We start from the raw sequence: 27,743 nt of genomic DNA on the forward strand, positions 1-27,743 counted from the left end.
GAAGGTTACGGCTCAACTTGCCTTTATCAGATCACACGGGCTGGAGCATGTAATGTCATGACGTCTCACCGCTTATCTATTGTTCAGTATTACATAAAGAAACCGTCACAAAAGGCTCAGTAGCCGGAGTGTCGTGGTCTCGACTCAGTGACTCTTCGGTCAAGCTGATATCACTTACACAGAAAAAAGCTGAATGAACGTCAGAACTTGGAGTCGCTTTGTAGGCCCGTATAAATTCCACGAGGAATCGACACCGAATAACCCAAGCTGTGCGACACCAGGTCCTCTGGCCCACTGAAAACTCACACTCCAACGACAACAAAATTTATTTCGTGTTCTATGTGTCGTTCAACGTGTCCAACTCCCGTATTCATTCTGACTATACGGAGCAGAGTCCTCCACAAGTAGAGAGTAGTTGCTCAGCTGGTCCTTAAATTGAACCCAAAAGTTCACTATCGTGTTCACAATAATCCTCAAATGCTTCCCATTTTGACTTTGACGAATCCGTTCACACCCTCTGGCCACGTTTATTTAAGATCCGTTTTAATATTATTATCACCTATGCCTATGTCTCCCAAATGGTTACGTCCCTTTATGTTTACGACATAGTTTTATATGAACTTTTAATCTCCTCCATGTTCAGTACATTTCACCACCCTTGATCGGGAGGATAATATTCAAACGAATCTTAAGAAAATAATGTTTGTATGTGTGGATTGAAATCACCTGGCGTAAGGACAGGGACACGACAATAAATTTCGGATTTCATAAAAGGCGAGTAATTTGACTAGCTGAGTGTACTATTTATCAGCTTCTCAAAAAAAGACTGCTTCGTTCTTACAACACAGTGTTACTTGTGTGCCCTTTTAACATTAACGTCTAGCTTGATATAAATCCTTGCATGTGAAAGGGTTGTAAGACAAGAGAACTGAGAAATGTCAGGAATATCTGATGTTAATGCAGCAGCCATGCTGTGGCCAGAGGTCTTCTTTCTTTTCTGTGCACTTTATTGCCTTTGCCTTTTAGAATCCCAAGTGTTTATCGCCCTAAAAACATGCATACTGCAGCAAAGGTAAGAGGAATGATTCTACACAGGTAGCTACTGGATATGGGAACAAGAAAGGGTGCAGCTTTTTACAATAAAGCTTCTTGAGAGATATAAAGAACAGTAGTTTAAAGCGTGGTTCGCGACCCATAGTTTATAGTACACTCTGAGCAACTTTAATCTTACTTGGTTCGATTTACATACTTTAAGCCAAATTATAAAGAAATAAAATAACATTTATATTGATTTATGACCCTGATGACGGAGGCAGTATGACCTCTGAAACGTTGGTTAACATCGACCAGACTACACAGCGCAACAACCCAGAAGACAGAAATCTTCATACTCATCGCCCTGATGATGGAGGCAGTATGACCTCCGAAACGTTGGTAAACATCGACCAGACTTCACAGCGCAACAACCCAGAAGACAGAAATCCTCATACTCACAGCTGTGAAAACCCCAAATCTTACAAAATTTATGTTACTGAATACGTGTAACTTTGTTACGTTAAAAAATTAAGAATATCAAAATTTTGCGGGAGAACTGACGACACAGAATTCCCACTCAAATTGCTTCGATCTGCATTGTGAAGCTTAATACACTGTATTGAACCACATATTAATTATGCATAAATTGCCACTCTTGTAATCAGGATAGCGAACATATTGATTTCATAAAAGGAGTGAAATATATTGACTAGATGAGCGACTACTGGCTTTCAAAAAAGGGCTTTGCTCCGTGGTCAGTTACTGTAGTCAAGATTAAGACAGTCGAAAGATATTACTGGTTCAGCTTAATAGAACTTAGATCGTTTTTCCGCTCACCATTCTGTTGCTCACGTTTGGTGGCTATCGCCTCACCGTTCCTGTCATCTTCAGGAAGGCCACCCACGTGACGTTTGAATGATTTGATTCGCAGCTGAGCAATGTCGGCTGCAGGCAGTCCCAGGCTTTGTTTCTGTACGAGACAGGACTCAGTTCACAGGAAAAACAACTGGTAGAAACTTGTCCAAATTTTAGTGCAACCCAAAGGTTTAGAAATGCTGTGTATCCAGACGAAGTCATTCTTAGAATGAAAATCCAAAATGTAGATTTGAAAGCATAAAAACGGTGATGCCACGCTGATAAACACACATATTTAATAAATTAATTGTTAAACTAAAAAGTGCATTTCATTCTTGAAGATGCTGTCTTTCGGGTTGTTGCGCCGTGTAGTGTGGTAGAAATTTACCGACGTTTCAGAGGTCCTTGCTACACACACTTATGGAAATGCACAGTTTCGTGCCCCCATGTTTATGAGGCGACATTTTGTGGTGTACCGTTATGTGTTTTCGACAAATCAGAGGATAAGAGACGCAGGAGCTAGTATAGTCATACATAAGCAGAATCTCGACCCCAGCGGAGAGTAATTGTAACCCCAGGATAATTCAGGTCTCAGAAGAACGTCACTTACGAGTTCCGAACACAATACACTGTCAAAACGGGCGTCAATTGCTTCTACCCTGCACGAGCGGGTTGTGTGCAACACCAGCAGTTCACTATTTCGATTTTAAAAATTAAAAATTATATTCTTATTATTTAAAATAAAAGGACGCAATACAACCGGTTAAAGATGAAGTTAAACTCTAACGTGGGCAAGACACCTTTCTGAAGACCTGGGCGTAGATGGGAGGATAATATTCAAGAGAATCGTAAGGAAATAAAGTTGAACGATACGGATTGTATTAATCTGGCTTATGGCATCGACCGGTGACGTTGTTTTAAGCAAATAATATTGAATATGAAAGCAAAAGTAGCAGAAATATTTAACCACGACGATAATGGAGGTAGTAAGTACCTCTAAAACGTCGGTAACTTTCTACGAGACTACACGTCGCAACACCCCAGAAGACAGTCATCTTCATATTCACCGCCGTGAGAATCTGAAATCACGGTAGAGACCCTTCAAGATTCCGTAAAAGGTGGGCAATTTAATGACTACCTGAGCGTACTATTAACTTTTGAATTCATGGATTAGGTTCTCCGGCATGTTCTCGTAATTCAAAGTTAATTACGAAACTATGAATATTTTACACAGTAGATGAGCCGACGGCAAGTCCTGTATCCGCGGACACACAGGCACACCCTGGGTGGGAACCCAGCTCTATGGGTCACTGTAGTCGGTGATGGTGCCTGCTGTTGAAATTATTTCAACAAACTGATTAATTCAATGAAGTAGTGTCCTTAAGAAGCTGACAGTCGATCAGCTTGCCAAGACATTCCACGTCTTCCACGTTCACAAGAACTCGGCACAAGTCAGCGCCTGACCCAAGTGAACCCAATATCAAATCTTATTTCCCTAAAAATAATTTTAAATACCACCCTCCCATCTGTTTCAAGGTCTTCCAGTGAAGAAACTGCATTTGTTTGTCATGTGTCCCTTTCATTCTCCTTCATCTGATCACCAGAATAATAAATGGGGAAGGGTACAAATTATGAAGCCCCTTAACCTCCGACTGCCTAAGCACCTCACTTCAGAGCCCACAGAGTTTTTAGGGCAAACGGAGTTTCTTCGACAGACCCTCTCGTTTCAAGTATCTGCCACTTTGTAATTCTCGTTGTGTTGCGACGCTAAAGCCGACCCGCGACGCCGTCTCTAGGGCATCGATTGACACACGCCTCGACCGTGACCGACACAACTGACCTACATCAATGTATTAAAGGGGAGGTCTACGCGACCCCAGACGGGGAGGCGCACCCCATCGCCACATATTATTGAATTCTTCACATACCTGAAACAACGCCTTTCTTGAGTGGGTCATATAATCTCCCTGTTGTAGAATCGGCATGGAAGTCACAAATCCCAGTCTTTTATCGTCATGACTCAGTTCCTTCTACCAGACACGTTTCCACATTGAAGGAAGTCTATTATCGCTTCCGGGCTCTGCAATTATTTTTACAGTTTGAATCAATCTCATTAACTGGTTACGTCATATAGAAATCTATAAGTCCATCGCTGACAATAGCATTACCGCTATCCCCCCCTATCCTAAGGTGGCCACTATCTGCGGATTATTTCTCTAATAATAAAGGCGGCTTCTTACTGACTTTGCCTCGAATCCTTGAGCTTTCATGTTCTCACGGCGAGTATAAAGACCATCTTCTGAAATGCTACTCTGAAAAGACTGAGATAAGTTGACTGGCGTTACAGAGATGATTACTGCCTCCATCATCAGAGAGACGATCGCAGTAGGAGGCAGTAAGCACCTCTGAAACGTCGGTCAATTTCTACTAGAATACACCACGGAATATCCCAGAAGACAATCATCTTTTTCACCTGGGGTTTGCCTGTGACCCCTCCAGGGAAATTTAATTAAACTGTTACCTAAAGAACAGGAGATCAACTGTAGGTGTAACAGGCATTGAAAACGAACAAAGAAGAGATTTGATATTCATTACTCTCCCATCTCAATTTCACTCACAATGATGACAGAGGAAACCAAATTCGTGAAATCGGTTGCTTGCAGACAGTGTCCAGCCAATCAACAACTTCAGACAAACTTTGCTACGATCCGCAAAGGAGCAGATATATCACTTTGCACCTTCGATTTTAACACGCGTATTAGATAAAGTTACACTTTCGTGCTCGGATAAATGACGTCATGTAATAAAACAACAATTTTTTCCCTTTCAACGGCTGAGAAAATTGTTAGTCCATTGTTCCTCAACAGTTATAAATTATAACTATTCAAAAAGTATGGCCGAATGTTTTAAATGATACAAATTTACACCTAAAAAACTTTTCGAAGAATGGAACCGAAAACGAGCACTGAAAACTCACATGAGTCAGTCGGGACCAATATGAGAGCCACAGTTGGACCGTGGCCCACCGACTGATCGTCACTGCCCCGCTCATGTTATTACTGGGGTAGTTGGATAATAATTCACGCTAAACCCTCCACTCGGCCAATGTGCTACCACGATGCCAAATATATCCATCAACAATTCTACTTTTTGCAACTCGAAGACTCACTGTCCTTCTGCCTCTTCCGTACTTTTGGGTTCTGCCTTAAGCTGTTGATTGATTCATTATTTAAGACAATCAAACAGAGCCAGTTGTTAGGTGGACAGCCAGTTGCAGCTATTCTTGTAGTGGAAGTCTATTACTCCGACAACCAAAGTTCGTGAGCTCTGACCTCCAGTTCATCAGAGCAGTAACTGAAGTTAAAGGGCGTAATTTTCATCTAATGGCTCACAACTTCACAGTGGTACCACCAGTACTGAAACCGTTCTTCATCGGTCTGCATTTCGAGCTCGTCCTCTGGAAACTGTTTCAGCACTAAGCGACGTTCAGTCCGGCGATGGAATGATTCTTCGCAGGACCTCATCCGACCTCAGAGTAGGGTAAAGATAATCTCAGGGTTTTACGTGGTAATGGGCGTTGTATTGGAACAGAACATATCCAACCAACTCCATGCAGCAGAGTATTCTCGAGAAGCTGCAAGACTCTGAGCCTGTCAAGAAATTTCCCGCCTTTTAGGGAACACAAAGGTTTATTACCATGCTCACAACAGCCCGACACCAATCTTCACCCTGAGTTATAAGAATCTAACCCACATCCTCAAATCAAATTGACCTAAGATCCATTTTAATATTATCAATCCGTCCATCGACGCCAAAGTCTTCCGAGTCATCAATATGGTGTCTGTGAAATTATGGAGTTTCCTCATAATGTGTTTTCCTGCAGCGTCCTGTTGATTCCTCTCTCTTTGGGCCAAAATCCTCACAGGCTAATCCAACACACAATCTATTCTTATTCCCTCCACAGATATTAAGATTCGTTTTGTGAGTCCCCAAAATTAAGAAACGTCTGTCACAAAAACCAGTCGTGTGGAAGCGTCTATTTGGTTGCAGTTTCTCTTAGAAAGGGCCCTGATTTTCATCAGTCAGGTGCCGCTGGACTCGTGAACAAACGCTGATGCAACGTAGACGAAACGTTGTTTCCACCGGTTGCGACAACGTAAAGATGCTCATTTTACCGCGTTAATTTTGGTTTCATCCGTTTTTCTCAAACGATCGTCAATTTAAATACAAAGATTCATTTCCATCTAAAATGCAGAAACACACAGACGCAGACCTGATGACATCAACAACCTACCTTTCCCCATAAAAGGGAGTAGTCTAAAAATGAAACGAAAACTACGCACTTGAAGAGGTCGTCAAGGAAACAGGACTGTTCTTACGCTGACGTAATGCACTGTCACGTGTTCAAATCAGTTCCTAGAACTGACGTTAGGATCAATTCTGGCGTGCTGATCGGCGGAACGTTATTGACAGCATCCTCCATATTCTTTCAAATCCTGCCAACTCCCGCCAATTCACTGTTACCACCAACGATCTGAATTCGAAATCGCACATTCTCGCCCTTAACAAATTAACGAGGCGTTTTCCCTATTTTTATCGTGCGACCAAAGCGATCTATATATATACATAACCTAAAAATAACTCCGAAAGTAATGAAAGTGGGATAGACAGGAAGGAGAAATCAATACAGCCAGAACCATCGCTCTTGACGTAAACACACACACTGCGAAAGACAATACGCAGTCTGAGTTTACAGGTATAGCTGACGTCATGACAGTATATCGATTCCATGTTTGACGTAGTTCCATGTACTGCTAGTTGTTTGAGTGGATCTCGTTTTAGTTTAGCAGTCTCACCGTTAAACGGCGTTACAATCTGTGAACCCTTGTTGCATTTAGGTCTAGGATCCCTGGCGCCTAACTAGCGATTAAGGGATGAAATTCAGGGGGTAAGTATTAGCCAAATGAAAGTTTGAAACGTAGGATGTAAAGAAGGAAATGCTCCTCGCGGTTCAATGACAAGGAAACTGCAAACAGAGATACAAAATAAAGCGATGTAAATGCATCTGGAGTAGCAGACAACGTCCAGTAATGATTTGAGGTTTTCACAGCGGTGAGTATAAAGACAGAAATCTTCAACGTCCAGTAACTTAGACGAGGAAACTATGAAGGGCGTAAACCTCCAAAAAAAAAAAAAAACACGAATTATGTAACAAATTATTTTTCGCTCGAGACTTTCGTGGGTTAGGTCATCTGATCTATTACGATTCAGAAGCGATTATGAAGGGGTGAATACTTCAGCCAATTGGTAGGAAACATTACGCGGCATATCGACCAATATCAAGGCGAACTTATACCAACACAACAGAAACAAATCAGGAAATAAGCGTAAAACGGAAAAATTCTGGTGCATTAGCGATAATTTGGCCACTGTGAATGGTTGGGAACTTTTCCAGTGGGAGATTCTCCACAATGAAAGGCGATACTCCGAATGCTGAGCACAATTACTTGTGTCCAAAGGAAGGCAGATGTTCCACTAACATCAAAAACTTGATTACAAAATTGAAAATTAATTTATTATCTACGAAAAGCTTTCGGTATTTTAGAGATAATAGGAAGGCGTTGATTTTGAGTAAGACACTTTATTCTAGCGGAGACTTCGATTAACTAAGTTACAAGGCGGTGATGTGTGATTCTCTCATAAAGATCTTTTTTAAAGAGTAATTTACTGGATCCAGAATGGGGCTGTAATGCTAGTCTTTGTGCCTCAGTTACACGTAATGACCTGAAATGTGTTCGAGACATATTCCACTTTACAACGTTTATTCATGAACCAATTATGTGAAGTAATTTATTCTGTTCATGTTCAGAATAACAGTTTCTGCAAGGCGGGCATAAGGGATACTCCCCACATTTTAATATCACTGTTAACACCTTGTACATCTCGGAACGAGGCCTTTACTGTAAATTGACGTCTTCTGTCTGTAGTCACGTAGAAATTGACCGACGTTTCAGGGACGCTTATTCATCAAGATCCAGAAAACACGCATTTCCATACTCGCCTCGGTGATAACATGAGGACTCACAGACACTTATTATTTTAAGGGGTGTCACACCGTGTTACAGGGATAATTCAGCGTGATTTGTACCTTGAATACCACTGAAGATGGCATTTATATTTCTGAAATGCCAAACTTTCCACTAAGTGATTAGGAAACTGCGCAAATGCCTTTTAAAAGATAGATACACAACTTCTCACAGCCTGACATTTTAAATGCATCGAATGTAACAAAAGAGTTCTATCTACTAAATAAATACTTCAGGACTCTAAATATACAGAGTATATACAGTGTATACTCTGTATAGAATGCCTCAAGAGTTCGAGGCCACAGGAGATATCTGCTATTTGGAAAAAAATTTATAGAAGAAAAATTTGTTGCAAATCATACGTTTCCAATCTTGCGTTTTCGAAGTTTTACCTAGGACGAGCCATTACACCCTTTACATTATAAGTAGTTAAACGTTTCGCTATTCAGCCACGTTGACATGACAGCGAATTGGGGCAATTCTCCACATTAGAGGGGAAGTTATAACTAAAGAGACACAGGTGCTACAGTGGAACCAAGGAGGGTAACAGATACAGGTTGGAGAAAACGGAGAAACGAGGGAAGGGATTAAGAAACAAAATAAAGAATTTCCTGCTGTGTAAGACTTGAGGTTCTCACAGCGGTGAGTATGAAGATTTCTGTCTTCTGGGTTATTGCGCTGTGTAGTCTGGTCGATGTTAACCAACGTTTCAGAGGTCATACTGCCTCCGTCATCAGGGCGATGATGACGGAGGCAGTATAACCTCTGAAACGTTGGTTAACATCGACCAGACTACACAGCGCAATAACCCAGAAGACAGAAATCTTCAATTTCCTGCTGGATTTGTTATGACTATAAGAAAATGGACTGTTGACGTTCGTTTGTTTTGCTACATAGTTACTACACTGAAGTAAGTTTGAGGTAGCGATGTGTAAAATAAGCTTACAAGAAGAAATTGAGCAGTTTTACTATCGCAAGTAAATTGTTTTGCAAATGTAACACTAACTCCGACTTCCACTGAGTTCGTTCGATATTCACCGGCAATTTAATTACAGCCTAAAGTAATAATGCTGTCCAGTTTCGAAAGAGCAAAAACTTCGTTAGGACCGTGGACCTCAGGTTGTGGAAATTCCGTTTATCTCGAAGACGTAATGGCGACTTGTGTAATTATCTGTTTTTTACCAGATAAAAGCCGCGTCAGACTGAGATAAGTGACGTCATTTAACAAGTGTGACGTATGCGGATTCCATCCACGCAGTCGTACTATCAGTTTATCAAATAAATATTCTGAATACTAAGTGGGACTCTGTGGAACACTTAATTTTATTTAAGTTGTTCTGAAAGTTCTGCATAATAAGACTGCAACAGAATATGGAGCCAGTTCCTTGAATCTTAACAAGTTTTTGAAAGGAAAGTGGCGATGGTGTATTGTTCTAACTAACTAACCAACCAACTAACTAACTACCTCGTAGCAGAACCGCAGGTGTATTCTTCCAACAAAGAAAACTTAAAAATCTATGTGGGTTCTACATAAAAGCATAAACTGTGAGGGGATACAATAAGTTCGTCTGCTTGATACTTATCCATCGTAATTCTTAAATTAGAACAAAACGTTTGTCTTGGCAATGCTGTTAGAATCTGAAAAAAATGGCAGACAATTTGGATCCTTGCGCATGAAGTTAATGTTCTTTACAAATGAAATTGTTATTTATATTCTGTAGTAACACGGCGGTGCCCGAATTTATAACTTGTGTTGGGCAAGGCCGTGGTCTAGGCAACACGGAATTTTCCTCCGGGGGCTTCCCCGGTTTCTCCGTGGCATCCCAACAATTACTCCATTCACACACAGAAGAAGGCAATGGCAAACCACTTCTGGATCATCTGCCAAGAACGTATATGAACAGGTCCCAGTCCGAGAAAAGGATGGAAGGATCCTGTTCATATGGACCTGTCGTCAGACAGAACACTAAATAATAATAATAAATAAAAAATTAACACTGAAAGTACACATCGACTTTTCAACTCCAATGAAGAATTAACAGGGAGCTGATAAATCAGTTAGGCCTACTGATGTTATGTGAAGTCAGTTTGAATGGAGATGCACGGTTAACCAACTTGTAGTTTATTAAATGAAATAATAAGACAGATTGGCTAAGGATGAGGTCAGAAAGAACCTTACTTCGTTACGTGCAGTGTGTCAGACGGCCACACATTTCAATAAACCTAATCTAACACTGTAAATTTGATTCCTGAAGGAAATGAAATTGTATAGACCAAGTACGTCACTAACCACGGGGAAGTTTACTGATTTCTTGTTCTATCATAATGTGTTGTTACGAATACCATGCACATAAATAATGTAGTTTTGGCTGCAATATCCCCGCTCTCATTGGCAGAGTATCAGAGATAAAATGTACAGCCAGTGAGAAATGTAATGACGGATTGAAAACTATTACATGAAGCTGAAGCTCGTCTAAATTTTTAAAAATGCAATCATTACCCCCAAAAACGTCATTCGTCACTATTACAAAAATCAAATGGTTAATGCTGTTGAAGAAAATAATCCCTGCATACAGTGATAATAATAACAAACCCTATTGGTTGTTAAAGCAGGTGGTAGATATATAGAGTTGCACAACATTGAGCATGGTGGATGGTGGCTTTCGAGTTCGTTTGACTCATTATCAGGCTACTGTTACAAGCCTTTGTTGGTAACCATATCGTGTCACAGAAGATGGTAAAAATGACCCGGAAAAGTATGGGTTCTTTAACGATGATATAGTAACTGTTTAAGCCTTTTAGTGTCAGGCCTACAAATTCGAGATTAAATTGATACTTAAAATTATTTTTGGCATACAAGTAACAGTAATCTGTGGAACTACATTGCGTTTTACTACATCAATTATGGTTTTTATGGAGCAATTTCGGCTGGTCATCGAACAACAAACTGGACCGGCGGTATGCTGTATTACGTGCCTGACTGCCTCAAGGCACACGTCAGATCACTGAAGGTGGCCATGGTTTTATAAGCTGCTCCACACAACAAATAGTTACTCGTTAATTTTCACGTCATTTAAACAAAAACCCGGTGAATTTTAAATCATAGCGATGTCATCTTTTCTGACGTCTTATTGCGAATATAAAATACACCAAAGTCAGTTCTCACTTTTGTGAACCAATGATGCAGCTGTTCTTGGGAGAGCTATTTAAAAATTTAAGGTCTAAAGATCGAAGGTAAATTCCAATGGAATTACCCAAACGCGTCCTTAGGTGTTTTACATTACTTGCCAAGCTTCTATTCGTTTTCCGAAGCCAAAACGCAACCTTTCCCTACACACGGTGTGTTGAATAACGTTTAACTATAGAAGTATATTTGTTTTATTTTATTTGTAGTGTTCTGTCTGACGACAGGTCCATATGAACAGGATCCTTCCATCCTTTTCTCGGACTGGGACCTGTTCATATACGTTCTTGGAAGATGATCCAGAAGTGGTTTGCCATTGCCTTCTTCTGTGTGTGAATGGAGTAATTGTTGGGATGCCACGGAGAAACCGGGGAAGCCCCCGGAGGAAAACTCCGTGTTGCCTAGACCACGGCCTTGCCCAACACAAGTTATAAATTCGGGCACCGCCGGGAATCGAACCCGAGACCCCCAGGATTATAAGGCCAGCTTTCTAACCGCTAGACCACCGTGGCATTTCTTGCAAGTCTAAGAAAAATAAAAGGCAGAGAAAGTAGTTGCTTCAATCTGCACACACCTTATACCTTATAACTTTCATTGTGAGACTCTATATCAGTGCTTCCCAAACCTGGAAATAAAATTTTATTTACACATTAATGTATACCTTTACATCTTATCTATACGTGACGTCATCCACCGACAGCTTATCTACGTGTTGCGTCATGTACTCAACACACTCACTCTACAACCGTTCTTTGTTACCAAATAAATAGGCCAAAACTCCTAAGCCGTAAGAGTTAGCTAAAATCTGTTTGCAAATTTGAAAAGCTCGTATTTATTTACGTACGTATTTCACTCCAATATGTCCAGATCTAACTCTTACGCTTTAGACGTGGTAAGCGGTTGAAGTTAAGGAACGAAGGTATAGTTATTACATGTTTTGAGTAATTATTTCTACAATGTGTAAAATATGCATTATAGAATAAAGTAAACATCATTTTACTCTTTAATTTACATATAGGTATATATTCTCAATCTTACATAGGTCTCGAGTTATTGGTGTTTGAAGAAGTTACACACCAGCGTTACCTTACATCTCACAGTTTCCGACGAGTGTATCGTGATTTTATTAACGTTATTCAACGTTAAAATAAAATCACTCGATGGATCGGAGTTTGAACAGCTCCTACGGCTTTTCTCAAAGGCTAGTTCAATTAATATGATTACGTCACCACGGCGTTGGTTAATGCGTCAGGTCCAGCGTAGTCCTGATCAGAAGTATCTCCCAAAGGCAAAGTATTATTGAGATAATAATGTCCAGAGATGCAAGTCTGAATCCTTGTAGGAAGAATTAATCCTTCGTCCCTTCACTTCGATGGGGTAACTTCCAACTCATCCCTTGGTTGAAACACAGTTCTGGACCAAGTTCTCACAGCGTGTAAAGTAAAAAGTAAAGTTTGTCCCACTATACGCCATGTAGGCGCTTAGGGTGAGAGAGGGTATAGCTCCTCTCTTCCTTGACCTCGGCGCTAGATGGGGGTGAGTGGTCAGCATCACGCCCCGGCCAGCTTTACCCCCGAGAAAGGACCCCGGTACCCATTGTAAAGGAGGCTGGGTGGGCCCCAGAGCCGGTCTGGACTCAGAGACTAGAGGAAAAATCCTCTGCCCCCGTCGGGGATCGAACCCCGGCCGTCCAGCCAGTAGCTAGTCACTATACTGACTGAGCTATCCCGGCGTGTAGTCTGGTAAAAACTAAACGACGTTTCAGAGGCGAATCATCACATGACGGAGGAAGCACTCACTTCTGAAACTTCGGCCATTTTTTACCAGACTAAATTGTGCAAAATCCCAGAAGACACTTTCACTTCTAGACTAATTTAAGAAATTCTAACATTGAAGAATGCTCTGAAAACCTCAAATCCTACAAATTCTAACATTGTTAATGAATGTAGTAACTCTTTCGATGAAGACGATAAACAATTGAAGTAATTATTCTCTAGATTTAGGAAAGAAGGTGCGCGTATATGACAAACTCAGTGAATTCCCTGGAGTCCGGGGTTGGACTCCTTTTGGGTGCAGCTTTCGCATGAGCCACAGAGAAAGTAAGTGTAGACATTTCAATCAAAATATCAGCAACAAAACACAAGCAAAAGGACTACTTAAGGATCAAGAAAAATGATGATGTCTGTAGGCCTATTCATGGGGAAATGCAAACGGCCTGCCCTAGACAACACCATATATTTATTTATTTAAACATACTAAAATATTTCCAGTAATTTTGTACCCGAGCTATATGAACAGACTGACGGACGGACAACGTTCTTCCATTAAGCGCTTGCTTGATACACAATGCGATTATAAAAATGGTATTGTCAAAGTTTCGTCCAAACTTTTGAGCTGTCCTGTACCGTCTGCAGGGTGGAGTCCCTCCTGGCTGATGGAGAGGCGGGCTCATTACAGACGCACAATCTAATAAATAAAATTTCAAACCTCTTCTCATGTCCCGTACAGTCCGCTCCTAAAGTCACACGACGCTTACCGCGTCTGACGTCTTCTCCGATTCTTCCAATCAATGAAGCCACTTTGGATAAACTTGTAACACTTGAGTGACTAAAAATACCGTACCTCAACGAAACATTAAATTTCTGAACACCAAAATTATATTTGTGTACTACAATAATTTATAATTTGTTCTTCGAAAAAATGTCGTAAATAAATATATATTCCCTGCCCACTGCAATTTTACGTAATTTTGTGGATTTAGTTGTAATTAAACAAAATGGATATTTACTCTACATCGTGACGAAATTCACATCGCCTGTTTAACGCTACATATACGATATCACTCCACTCACGAAGAGTCTAGAGGCGCTAACTATTACCGCAAACACTGTACGTAAATTTCTTTGCCTGTTGTATTTAGTGTAACTTTAGTCCGAAATTGTTTTTTAATTATAATTACTCCAGCCTTGTTCGACTTTGTGCCCGTCTGCACATGTGTTCCTTAGAACAGTTACAAGAACTTCAATGTGAATTTCCTTCCATTTTAGTAGTAGGCGTAGTAAGTATTCACTTCCAATATTACTATATACTGATCCTTACAAACAATGTTGTCCTTGCGTAAGCTGTTCATTTCGTGCTGATAATTTAGAGCATGATGTGAAACATACGTAGAGCATATGAATTTACGTCTCCTTCTTCAAGGTATTATTATTATTAAGTGTTCTGTCTTACGACAGGTCCATTGCTCTGCCCAAAAAGAGCTCTCCAGTTGTCCCTATTCTCGGCTTCTCATTTTAATTCCTGGAACGTCATCTTCTTTCCTTGTTTAAGATCGTCGGTTAGCTGTATCAATCTTCTTCCTAGTCCTCTCTTTCCTTCAACCTGGCCTTCGGTGATATCACTCAGTAATCCACTCCTTCTCATAATATGTCCCAGCCAGTTAGCTTTCCTTCGTGTAATCGCCTGCAGAATGTTTCTTTGCTCGTTGACTCTCCTCAATACTTCTTCGTTGGTCACTCGATCCGTCCACCTGATCTTCTCTATTCTTCTCCAACACCACATTTCAAAACTCTCCAGGTATTTCTGTTCCTTCTTCCTGAGTGTCCAAGTCTCTGCTCCATATGTAACACTTCACTAGTTTCTTCTTCATCTCCAAGCCCAACTTGCTAGTGAGAAGTATCCTCTTCTTGACGAAAGCTGCCTTGGCCATGGCTATCCTTGCTTTTACTTCCTTGGTGCATAGGGCGTCCGTCGTGACTATGCTTATTAATTCTATTTTTGTTTTCCACATCGGTTCCCTGATCCAACTGTATTACGCATTGCTTCGATGCTTACTCGGGCATTGAAATTCCTGGATAAAGACGCACAGCTGTTTCACATTATTATAACTCATACCATATATATTTGTTGGTCCATTGGCACACACATCACTAACAGAACTTCGTATTTCTATTCTAGGCCACTTGATATTTGGCCTCAAAAAGATAACTCTTTATTTTTTTAAAAAAGTTCAGAACTGCTTAGCCGATCAACAAATTCCCAGCTTCTGTAAAGTCCGAATGTTCAGTACCATGTTCACAAAAACCAAAAATGTTACCCTACTCTCATCCAGTAAAATTCTATTTCATATACATCAATTTTAATAATATTATTTTAACCACTATCGCACCTCGCAGTATCTGCCCATCACATTTTCAAACTAATATTTCTCATCAAAATGTACTACATTTCGAATTTTACTTAAAGTTGTTATTATTACCAAACGCCAAACTGAAAATCAAGGAAATCCCCCCTTGTTGGCTGTCAGCGACTGCTTATTCAATACGTCCGCAACCTAGGACATGGAATGACTAGGTGACAAAAGACATGGACAAGAAATGAGAATTAACAAAGAAACCAAAATATAAAATAAATGGCATTTCATGAACTGCTTAGAATGACCGACGTTTCATCTAGCAAATCAGTAGTCGTTTCTGTGCATAGAAACTTTATGCCCATAACGAGCGAACATAAAAAAACTTTGACACTCTAATAACCATCAGTTTCAATTAGACTGTATCGCTAAGAAATACATAAGAGGCAATCCATTCATTAGGCTATTATTATTATTTGTATGACTGACTGGCTCTTTGAGTAGAGGCTCATGCTTACAGTAATTCATGGGCGTGTTTATATATTTAAATAGCCCTATCATTACAGTCTTGGTGATAAATGTATCGTCCATATTACTGCTGTAGTCTAGCTCTCACTGAATGAAGACAACATAGCGGTGTGACGTCACAGTCCACAAGCCGAACAAACCGAGAAGTTTTCAGAGCGGTCCACATTCGTTGTTCAATTTTTTTGGCCATCGAAATGCGTCGAAGCCCTAAAATTACCACGTTTCGACCCTAAAGAAGATGTCAGCACGTTCCTCCGATATATTAGTTACGGTGTCACTGATACAAGGTTCAATACCGATGTCGCCAAGTGGATGACACAGCCTTTAGACACATTCTCCAATTTTCCATATTCGTCTTGTAGGTTATAACACTATGTAGACTTGTAGGTAGATTCCAACGTCTCTGAGGAACATCATGACGCCATCTTCAGGGCTTCGGCCGTGAGAACCTCAAGTCTCACTCCCAAATTAGTCGTTAAGGTGCATCTGCTACTGTCTTGCGTGTTTGGTATGGCTTAATAAATCTTATAAATAAATAAACAACCGCCTACGACCGGGGTTCAATCCCCGACAGAGGCAGAGGATTTTTAATCTAGCCTCTGGTTCCAGACTGGCTCTGGAGTCCACCCAGCCTCCTGTCCAATCGGTACCGGGGTCCTTTCCCAGGGGCAAAGCGCCCCCGGTGCTTTACGCAGACCACTCACCCCCTTCTAATGCCGAGGTTGAGAATGAATACTAACTATATAACTCTCCCCCTAAGCGTTTACATGGCGTGTAGCGGAACAACTTTACATTTACTATGTTCTGCAGTTTTATGAGCATACTGTAGAACAGGAGTGGTGTGATTGGTTGTTCAGATAATGTTTGAGTCTGACGAAACTTCCTATTCAGGTGAACCAATTATGAATGATCTGCGTACAGCGATCTGTTTTCTTAGTAAACAATTTTTCATTTTTAATGATTCCCAAGCAGAGGAATAGTTTATAGTGGTCTCAAACCTTTTACGGACCGATAAAAGAGTAATTGTGGTTTTCCAAGGACCGATACCCTACGTCTATCACACTGTACGGTAGATCCCACAAACAAGTCTACAAATATAATTATTACTAGCGCGCCCAACCGCCTTTATTTACAGTGCTATAATTATAGTCTTCCCGAGGCACCTAAAATTTGGCCAGACCTCGGTGTTGTTCGCCGAGCTACTGTATCTTAACTTTATTTTTACGGCCGGCTTGCTCAACGCCCTGATGATGGCAGCAGTAATCACCTATGAAATGCCAGACTGCATACTTCGAAAGTACGGCACTAAAGCACGTTTTGAAGCTCAGGTGCTAGACGTACATACAAGGCTCGCTGGCAGAATATAATCGTGATTCATATAAAAGCAACAAATAAAGTTCCACGAGAGTGACCCTACTAATAATGAGCAAGTATTGACATGGGAATAACACGTGTCTCCCAAACCAAAAGCAGCACTGATTCCACAACATTCATGGTCCTCCATAAACGCCCATAAACCCCAATTGTAATTTCATGTACTCACCTTCGACGCTGAGCGGCCTGATGTCATGAGCTGAGCGTTCTAGCGGTACTGGAAGAATAAGAATTCTGAATTAGACTTAGTACTTTATAATTAAAAGAATAAATCAAAACATTTAAACTAGCCTCATGAGGGAAATGATATTTAGATATTTCTTTTAAGAATTTATTATTTTTTAAACTAAATCTATAGATTCCGTCTTAAGAAGCTGACAGTTCCGCGTATTTTCTGCGACACAAATGTTCATTACCGTGTGGACATAATCCGCTACTGGCCACTACCCTGATCTACACAGTCACACTCTTTTCCTCCTCAACTAGGCCTCGATCTCAAAGCCGTTTACTTACAGCTTTTCTGATCACCAATTTGCGTGTATCTCTCTTATTTAGAAATATTCACGTAAATACTGCAGGCAGCGTGTGAACTCTTCGTGGGGAGAACGTGACATCAGTCTTCTGCGGCGATAAGCAGCGTCAGTACGAAAAAATTCTGACATTTCAGACTTTTGTCTCCACGATCTTCTGGACTGATTTCACCCAATGATTTCTCTTCCGTCACTCCTTGGAAGGGGTAAATGATTCCGTCAAACCAACTAAATTTGCTATTGGCCTACACACACACAAAAAAATATCTCTCTCTCTCTCTTTACCCTTTCTACGACCGAGTTCTCTCTCTCTCAAAAAATCTGCAGTTTACTTTTACGAGAATTTTTATTCACAAATTTAATTTACTGGAGTTTATTTTAAGCTTCAATTTATTTAGACTGCTAACGAAACTTGCATGCAAATGAAGATTTCTGTTTTCTGGGTTGTTGCGCTGTGTAGTCTGGTCGATGTTTACCAACGTTTCAGAGGTCATACTGCCTCCATCATCAGGGCGATGAGTATGAAGATTTCTGTCTTCTGGGTTGTTGCGCCGTGTAGTCTGGTCGATGTTAACCAACGTTTCAGTGGTCATACTGCCTCCGTCATCAGGGCGATGAGTATGAAGATTTCTGTCTTCTGGGTTGTTGCGCTGTGTAGTCTGGTCGATGTTTACCAACGTTTCAGAGGTCATACTGCCTCCATCATCAGGGCGATGAGTATGAAGATTTCTGTCTTCTGGGTTGTTGCGCCGTGTAGTCTGGTCGATGTTTACCAACGTTTCAGAGGTCATACTGCCTCCGTCATCAAGGCGATCGCAACAACCCAGAAGACAGAAATCCTCATACTCACCGCTGTGAAAACCTCAATTCATAGAATGCATGCAAGTTTTTTAAACCCGTTGAGAAACTTTGATAAAATTCCCGATATAGGGCACCATTATTCAGTAGCTAGACAGCAGACAGACGTAACGCGTAAAAGAAATACACGTATTTAACGTCACTCCGCCTGAGAATTTTCCGTCCTTCTGTTGAAATCATCCTTAACACTGACATGACACTGACATTTTCCATTCACTTAAAGAAGGAAATACATGCGTAAAGTAGCCTGAAGGTTTATATAAATTAAAGACAGAATTCCTTGGTTAGAATTACTTGGGGTACGCTAAAGCATCACAGAAGGAACAACATTTCAATAGAATAAAGACTCAACACTGAAAAATATGGACATGGAATAAAAAGAAAACATTTCTACGCTGTATATGCACTGTCTTATTAAGAGAGGCAGTAAACCTGAATGGTAGCTTTGTCACCCAGACAGAAACTAGTTTTTATAGTGTAACTTTTCATAAAGGAACTTCAAACTTACAAAACAGTCTCAGCAAATTGAATGACACGTGCAGCGCCTCTGCGAGTCCATCGACTTCAAGAAATCTAACATTATTCTAGCAAAACAACAACACAAAAAAGAAAACACAATCATGAGTCGTCAAAATTGTCGTTATATGCGTTCCTTAGTTTAAAGTCCCGTACTTGAACAATGGTTACTGCAGCAAGGAAGAAACATGTCTATTCTCTCTTTTACAGCAGGAGGGACCCGTTTTAGTGTCGCAGACTTGTTACTGTGGGTGTGGAATTCAATTTGTGGTCAATAATTCAATTACGAACATGACTGTCGTCTGGTATGTTGCGGAGTGTAGCATGGTAAAAGTTTACCGACGTTTCAGAGGTGCCTACTATCTCCACAATCACGGAGATGATGGAGGCCGTAAGCATTTCTAAAACGTCGGCAATTTTCTACCAGGCTACAAAGCACAACATCCCAGAAAACATTCATCTTTATACACGCCTCTATGAAAATATGAAATCTCACTATTATTCTACATAACAAATTCAGAAGACCACTTTAAATGTATATTATAATTTAACTTGCATCATTGATACTGCCAGGCTGATGAAAATGATAAAAAGAACGGAAGGAACAATTGAAACCCATAAGAAAACTAATGCTAGTGACAAGATCAGAACCCAAACCTCCAGATAATTTACCACAGACGAACATTTTACGTTAAGGGAATCACTAAACCAAATCACTTGTAGAATCGTCTGAAACTTTCCTTGAAATGAACTGCCTAGCGTAAACATTTTCATTTCACAACATTGTGAAATACAAAGAAATTTCTTGTTTATTACTAATTAGTAGCAAAGTTCTATGGGCAAGAAACAGATTTAAAAGGAAACCTGGCAGAATATATAGCATTCACATAATTTCCTTTTTGCTACGATAATTTATAATGTTGAATAGAACAGAACACACCCCATGAAATTAATAGCTTCAAGATATAGAAATGTTTTATTGCCACTAGAAATAAATCTTATGGAGCCCTGAATGTTGGTACAGAAATTATAGCTTCTATAAGGAGTAGGCTTACTGTCCCGCCGTACAGCTACTTGTTAATTCTCCGATTCCTGACTTCAGAGTAGCCAGTTCATTACACTGAGCGGTGTTCAAATTGAAATGGCATTCATCAGGACACAGTTCGTTTTCTTAATAATTTATTTCTCGCTGTAACAAGATATTGATAAGTATTTTTTAATTGTAACAGAAAAATATGAACTCGAGGAGGATGGAAAGGGCGGGGAATGTAGCTTTGAATGAGAGGGACTACCCAGAAGACCTAGACGTAGATGGAAGAATAATATTAAAATGTGTATTAGTGAAACAGGGCAGGAGGATGTGAACTGCATTTATATGGCTTTTGATTGGGATCGGTAGCGCGTTCCTATGAAAATGGTAATGTAATTCCGGGTTCCATAAAAAGCGAGTAATTTGTTAACTTCCTTACTAGAACATAACCGAGAGTTTTATTCATATTTATATTTTAACCCAACGAATTAACATAAACACAGACAAGAAACTGATATCTCCCATTCAATTACAACCAAACTTTGTTTTCCTGATCTTGATGGTCTATTATAAGGCAAAGTTGAAATTAATCGTCATGAAGGATCTCTCTCTTTCCAACAATTATGAATATGGAATGCTGAGATAAATCCTTACACAGTTTTGCTGACTATACTGCTTGAAGGCTGTTTTGAACAATCTTGAAAGGACGAGCACTTAGCTCCATCTTGTTCGCATGCCATTACATTTGTAACTGGTCTCAGTCTTATTTCTTGTAATGTAGCGTACCCCACAACTCACTCACAGACATTAATTACTATAGTAATACAGACTTCAAGGCTGCCGATACATTCATGGTTAAAGGACAAAGTTAATCACACCGTTACTATATTATAATCAGCTCGAAATCTTGAAAAAGTATTAAACCAGATAAAAATACCTTGTAATTTAATATGTTGAAGTTAATCAGATATGCATGGCGGAATTCATTAGACTCAAGGCAGTCACTGAACCGTGGGACAATCAGAATCTTGTTAACCGCTTCTAACGAGATGCCTCTTCGGTACAATATCTGACGTAATCTCGTCGCCAGAATTTAGCACAAAATCACGACATAAAACATGTAATATATCCAAAGATTATGCGGTAAAGTTCAGATATTTATGAACGAAGGTAACAAATCAAATTCAAGAAGAAGTTACGCGTGGATTAAATTCCGGGAATCACTACTACTACTACTACTACTCACTGTAAACACAAACCTATTGTTCACAGCGTTAATCAAGAACAGAGATCATACACTGCTCAGTCATCAATTCCACTGTCAACACACATAAAACATAATATACCGTATAAGCACAAATTATCGTTCCTTGTATTTCATGAAACACACAGCACTCTAAAAATTTTCCAAATAAAATCCGTAGACAATCAGATGCACGCTTATGTTTATACCATGTACAAATGTTCAGTACTTACAAGTTTTTGAGATCCCTCATTAGTTTTTAATTTATCAAAATATCATTAATTTGGCAAGAGAAACAATTTTTGAGATTACATCTGTTGTCCTTCGTTAAAAATGCAGTTTTATTCACCATTGTTTGCACATTTTAACTTTAATCATTCGTGTAAAATTAGCATCAACCTACTTTGACGGCTGTGAGACGCTAGCTACCATACGAGCTGTAAAATGTCACCGTATGAAACTCAAAATAGTACACTTATTGGACAAAAGATGTGAATTCGTACGGGTGTTTCGTAATAAATTTCATTTACTTTGAAAACATCCAAATAATTATACAAGCATTGTGAGCAATCTCGCAGTCTGTCACTTTTACTGCGTGTGACATGAGTAACAAGACAAATGTGAAAGCAGACAGTCCACATACACTTCCAAATCAAGGTTTAATTCTGAGAGTTTTGTATGTCATATCACTGCTGAAGTTCACAATCCACAGCAGATGCAATGCAACACTGTACAATGGAATGCAGGTTGCAGACGAGTGGTAAGAGAGGGGGAGGACATATCTTAGACGTGGACTTTAATGAACATAAGTTAGAGCGTCAGGATTGATTTATTTGGTTTAAACGCTGACCTTTGGAAAGAAGTACCTCATTCTCTGAACCTCGTAGAAGCGATGATGGGAAGAATGTTGTGATGTATAGACAGACGCTTCATCAAATTGCTATTCTTCACACTACATGATTTGTAAATTAAAACCAGAAAGGATAGCATTACCTACCATTTCATACTGAATGCTGGATCATCACAACGAAATCCCTTGATTCGAATGGCTTGTATTGTGCATTGGTGTGGTATCCTACAGTAATAAAACACTCTTCCTATACGCCATACTGTGGTGGCGCTCACACACGAGAAAAAAGTTACGTCTTTCTTGAAATGTGCTTCATAACAATCTTACCACACCTCATATTTCAACTAACACACGTATCTGATATATCGTTTCAAAATAACCTACGAACCAAACTAAAGAATACGACATATTATTACCAATTCTCGGTAAAACCAAAAGTCAGACATTTGCTCTATAAATCTTGTACAAACAACAAACTGTCCTCTCAGATTTGAGTTGTCACGACGAAAAAGTTTTTATTCTGAATTTTCATGCCGAGTAGTCCTGTAAGTGGTCAGCAGCGTTCGTTCAAAACCTACAAAAACCAAATCAATAAATTGTCACTCTGATTAGAAGCGCATAAAATTTGGCGTTGTAAATATCGATATTAGACGTAAACCCCTTTAAAATGAACAGGGCTTGAAAAAATATTCAAAACAAAAATGCTAACGCAATACGTTCATTGCAACATCTGATTATTAAAACACGTCGACTCGTCACGACTCAGGCTGATCTGAAAGAATAAAGCGAGAAAACAGAAGAAAGTAAGGAGAAAATGAAGGAAGATAGAGAAAGGTACGTGAATAAAATTCAAGATTCAAAGAGAGAAGTGCAGTGTTGAGCGTAAAACTGAGTTCCTCGAGTGCACACCACGCAGTGGTATGAGGGAACGAGTACCTTACAAGGGCATAAGCTGGGCTGGGAGCGTGTGGACGACCTCAAGATCCATCGCAATAATAAATATGTATGAGGTCCCGCACATGTAAACAATCCCCTACCTCATCTCACAGCAACACCCAGCAACCAAGGGCCCCTCCGCTCACAAAACAAAGACAGGGAAATGAGTGAATATAAATAGTTTGTATTAATTTTGTTATGAAACAATCTACAGCTTAAGATTAAAATAACTGATAGACAAAATAAAACAAAAAAGAACCTCGTGAACTTTCAGTACGCAGTCTAATTGATTCGTCGTAAATTACTAAGCTTATTGGATCACATTAAGTCCTCCTATGGATGTACTGGGCGAGGTATAATATTAATTATCAATGTGTATGTATAATGAGCAGGTTTATAAAATACTCACAGACTAATTACCTTACAACCGACGATCTGTAACAACCGGGTAATTTGTACAGCCTGCTCATTTGGGAACGCATTCCGTAAACTGCACCAAGGATATAAGAAACTGCATTATTTAATTTCTCTCTAAGTTGGTGGGATTGAAGAATATTACAGGAGAGGAAACGTACGCTCCAACGGAGATTAGATATCTTCCAAATGCGTTGAGCTTTTCCTTGCCTCGATGGTTTTGAAGTTCTCATATCCACTGATGCAAGGATAATGAAACTGCATTCTATGAAATACGATACAAACCAATAAGAACGGAAATTAAATATGACAGGCAACTTTTATTGCAGACACAAAATTACTATGAAGACCGACTTCTGGCATGTCGCGACGTGTAGTCTGGTATACGTTTACCGACGTTTCAGAGGTACCTGCTGCCTGCATCATCAGGACAATGCGGCTATTAATCATCCCGATGACAGAGGTAGCAAGCAACTCTGAAACGTCGGCAAACTTCAACGAGGCCACAAGGCGCAGCAACCCAGAAGACAGTAATTTCCAAACGGAATTTCGTTCCAATATTGCACACCAGAAATTTCACACAACCCATTGGAATCTTTGCAGATTTCGTTATAAAAATTTCTGTTTGAGGCCAAGTCTGCAAAATTCCTGAACGGTCACCGGAAATCGAACACGTGACTCTATCAGTGCTTTAACCCTCAAATGGGACTGAAGGTCAACTAGTTTACGTTCAACTAATCTGCATGCAAAAAAGGCGCCTTTTTTGGCTGTGCCTATGATCACATGGACCCATTCATGTCCTGGAAGGTTTTACGCAAACTGTGTTCCGCAAAACCATGACGTACTACAAGGCATCATCAGAGCTTCCAAGATGAAACGTGTCTGCTGGTGGATTTCATTGCGATAAAAAAACTTAATTTTATATTGAAATTTTAAAGTGGCAAGGTTTTGAAGATGGCTGTCTTCTGGGTTGTTGCGCCGTGTAGTTCTGATCACCCTGGTGATGGAGGCAGCAAGGACCTCTGAAACGTGGGTAAACTTCTACCAGACTACACGGCGCAACAACCCTGAAGACAGCCATCTTCAGACTCACAGCCGTGAAAACCTCAAATCAAACTCTGAAAAGTTTTTATAGACAAAGCAATGTTTATATAATAGTAACTATGAGGATATTATAAAACTGCAGGTGAAGATGATGGGAAATATTTTTATTTTTATTCTGATGATTTCGATTCGTGTTCTCTAAGGCATACTCAGAATTAGTTGCCCGGTGTGTCTACACATTTCTGTCTGATACACCAGTCCATTTGTTTTTTATGGATCCTTTTTAATGTGACTAACGTAGTTCTGCTTAATTTCATCAATCAATTTCCAAAGTCGTATCGTATATTCGTTTGTATTTATTTCTATATCAAATAATGCTTCAATTTTAAATTTAATTGTCTGCACGTTTGTGTTGCTGATCTGAGTACAGTAGTTGAGTCATTTAAACCACTCTGACTCAGTAAGTCAGCGAAAAATGATGACTGAGAACTGATAAACTTCTGGACCAACTTTCATGTCTAGTAATGAATAATATGCAACAACGTATGGAAATTTTCGTAATGTTTTAATTAACTTTCAGACTTGTCAGTTTTAAGATCAAAACCTGTTATCACGTCTACGTTCCAAATATATATATTTTGCTGCTAGGTAAGAAGGGATTAAGTCAATACAAATTCGGTTTATTATTTAAAATGTTCATAGTTTTATTGGAAAAATAATTCGTTTTAAAATTTAAATAATTTTACACTACATAAACTATTTTTAGATTTCAAACAAAAGAACCCTCGTTTTAGGACTTACATACAGGACTACAGCATTATAATTGCATTTGAAATAATCATAAAACCAATTACGCCCTTAAAACGTTTTTAAACAAAACTCAAAATAAAGTTTTAGAACATAAAACATTTTCCTCCTTAGAACGCTAAGACACAAGAGGGAGCTTCATTCTAACTTATTTTTATACCACACATGAAAATTTAATCTATTATTTTGTGTTGAAGATACCAATATAATACTAAATAAACAAATAATGCACATTTAAAGCCAATAAGATTTTTTTACATTTTTTTCTTCGTTATAATGAACAGTTGTAATTCAAACGGTTCTCTTAAGCGGTGTCGGGGGGGGGGGGGGGGGGGCAACTCTTTGAAGCCGAAATAATATTTAAGAATTCAGTCTGTATCACAAAAGAAACACCGTTACAAAGATAAATTTCTTGATGCTGTTTAACGAAATAATCCCTCTTTACACTGAGAATCGTACAAAACCAATCAATGCACAATCGCTTATTGTTACAGCAACTGGTCCATAAAGTTACCATTAGGCTTTAAAGGGTTTTAGTATTATGGGATTTGATTTCAAACATGGGTCATTCGGTGGTTGGAAGGAAGTACTAAATAAGGTTGATTTTTAAAAAGTCATGTACCCTTACCAGAAAAGAAACAAGAAAAGTGACGATAGTTTTCATGAGGCCCGTCGGCCCGTGAAGTGAACGAACCGTGTTAGACACGCCTACTTTGACCTACCAAGGCATTTGACAAAGGGACACACAGATGCAACTTTTAACCGATTTTAATAGACATAAATACATTTATCCGTGTCGTAAAAAGGGTTGCTAACGCAGAATATAAAAAATTAATCAAAATATATGTTTCTAACACTCCCATTATTCGCTATGGTGTTTAAACTTTTATTGCATTATTTTTATTTGAAAGACCAGCTGCACTTAGGATAGAATTTAGTGTCTTAGACTGGATGCAGCAATTATCCATTCTCTATACTGAGAGCATGATATTCAGTCTTTATCTGATGTCTTAGGAAACAGATTACAAGTTATGTAGTGTCATCCGCTTCTCAGCACAAGAATGTTAATTGCATTTATAACGAAATTGAAGACTAGAAACAAAAACTGAACTTTATACAGTCAAAACTAATGCATAATAACTGTATCAGACAAATAAGGAATGTACCACAAACAAAAACCCAACTGCCAGAAGAAATGCGAATAATACATTGGCTTAACATATTAATTACAACGAGTAATGATATTAAAGTCGCTGGCTCTAGAAATGTTTCTTTCCGCCACTAGTGAAGCAAACTCAGTTGTCCGTCCGATGAACACTGATGCCAGTGTGAGGGTCGTAAAATGGCCAGAACGTGAAGGTACTAGAGAGGTATATATAATCCGTCGGATTTCTCAAATACAATCCTAAACGTCTTCATGTTAGGCTCAAGGACATCTGCACTTTAATACGCAACTTTGGTTTTTTTATTCAGGAAAATACGCGGTTTATTCGAAGTCTATCAATACACTGTGGGCGAAATGGAAGGTTATCGAATTCTAAAGTGGGTGGTACATATGTCTTTGTAATGTATCACAATATAGATATCAAGGGAGTGGTTACAATGATTCGTATTTCCATTCTCTCGTTAAAACAGTTCATACAATCGCTACATCGTTTCTATAATTTTCCTTAAAAAATGCATCTTAATCTTATTCAAATTTACAAACTATTTAATGAACCATCACCATAGAAACGATTGGGCATCCAATTGCTTCAGAGCAGTTCACATCGATAGAACAAGGGTGGCAAGACGGACGCAGTTTCAAGTGGTCTACAAAACCGACATTTGTAACTGATTTCGGAGGCGGGCGGAAAGACATATGGCAAGCAACTTGCTGAAGAGAATCCATACGTGTTCCAAACGGGATTCCAACCAGTGACTCCAGCATGCGTCCTACGGCCGCGGCACCGAATTATAGGCTATTAGGTATTTTGATCAGAGAATGAAACCGATGTTACTCAGTCGAACACCGCAGCGCTTAGCCTGTCAAGCGTCAGTTGTAAATCCTGATGAAACTGATAAAACAAATCTTAATAAAGTGTGTCTAACTATCAAGAAAACAATGTCTAAAATGTTAATACTTAGACGTATGCTTAATAACACTTCATCTCACTGAAAACATCCTGACATCCCTTAAACATACAGCACTCACGTTACTTAACGCCGATGATAATTATGATAATACATGAGTAGTGGAGGGGAGGCTGAAACGGACAGCTGAAGAATGACGTAAAAGAATGGCTCACAATAGCAAAACAATAATAATAGTGATGATAATA

General features: G+C 39.4%; 2 protein-coding genes across 4 annotated transcripts in view; one reads left to right on the top strand and one right to left on the bottom strand.

Annotated features, from left to right (window-relative positions):
- The window catches only part of LOC110830547 (spermine oxidase), a 241,955-nt gene that overhangs the window by 60,260 nt on the left and 153,952 nt on the right, over positions 1-27,743 (bottom strand). For all 3 annotated transcript variants that reach the window (XM_087344969.1, XM_087344965.1, XM_087344974.1), the window contains exon 2: positions 17,364-17,411. In XM_087344969.1, the coding sequence (XP_087201095.1) occupies positions 17,364-17,390 (27 nt within the window). In that variant the 5' untranslated portion in view covers positions 17,391-17,411. The remainder of the gene's footprint in view (positions 1-17,363; positions 17,412-27,743) is intronic.
- sr (zinc finger domain-containing protein striped) overlaps positions 1-27,743 on the top strand; it is a 150,678-nt gene that overhangs the window by 22,952 nt on the left and 99,983 nt on the right. The window lies entirely within an intron of this gene.

The sequence above is a fragment of the Zootermopsis nevadensis genome, unplaced genomic scaffold (assembly GCF_977971745.1).
Source record: "Zootermopsis nevadensis isolate Lab colony 2312 unplaced genomic scaffold, Znev_1.0 Znev_ptg000001l, whole genome shotgun sequence".
In the NCBI taxonomy this organism is placed as follows: Eukaryota; Metazoa; Arthropoda; class Insecta; order Blattodea; family Termopsidae; genus Zootermopsis; species Zootermopsis nevadensis.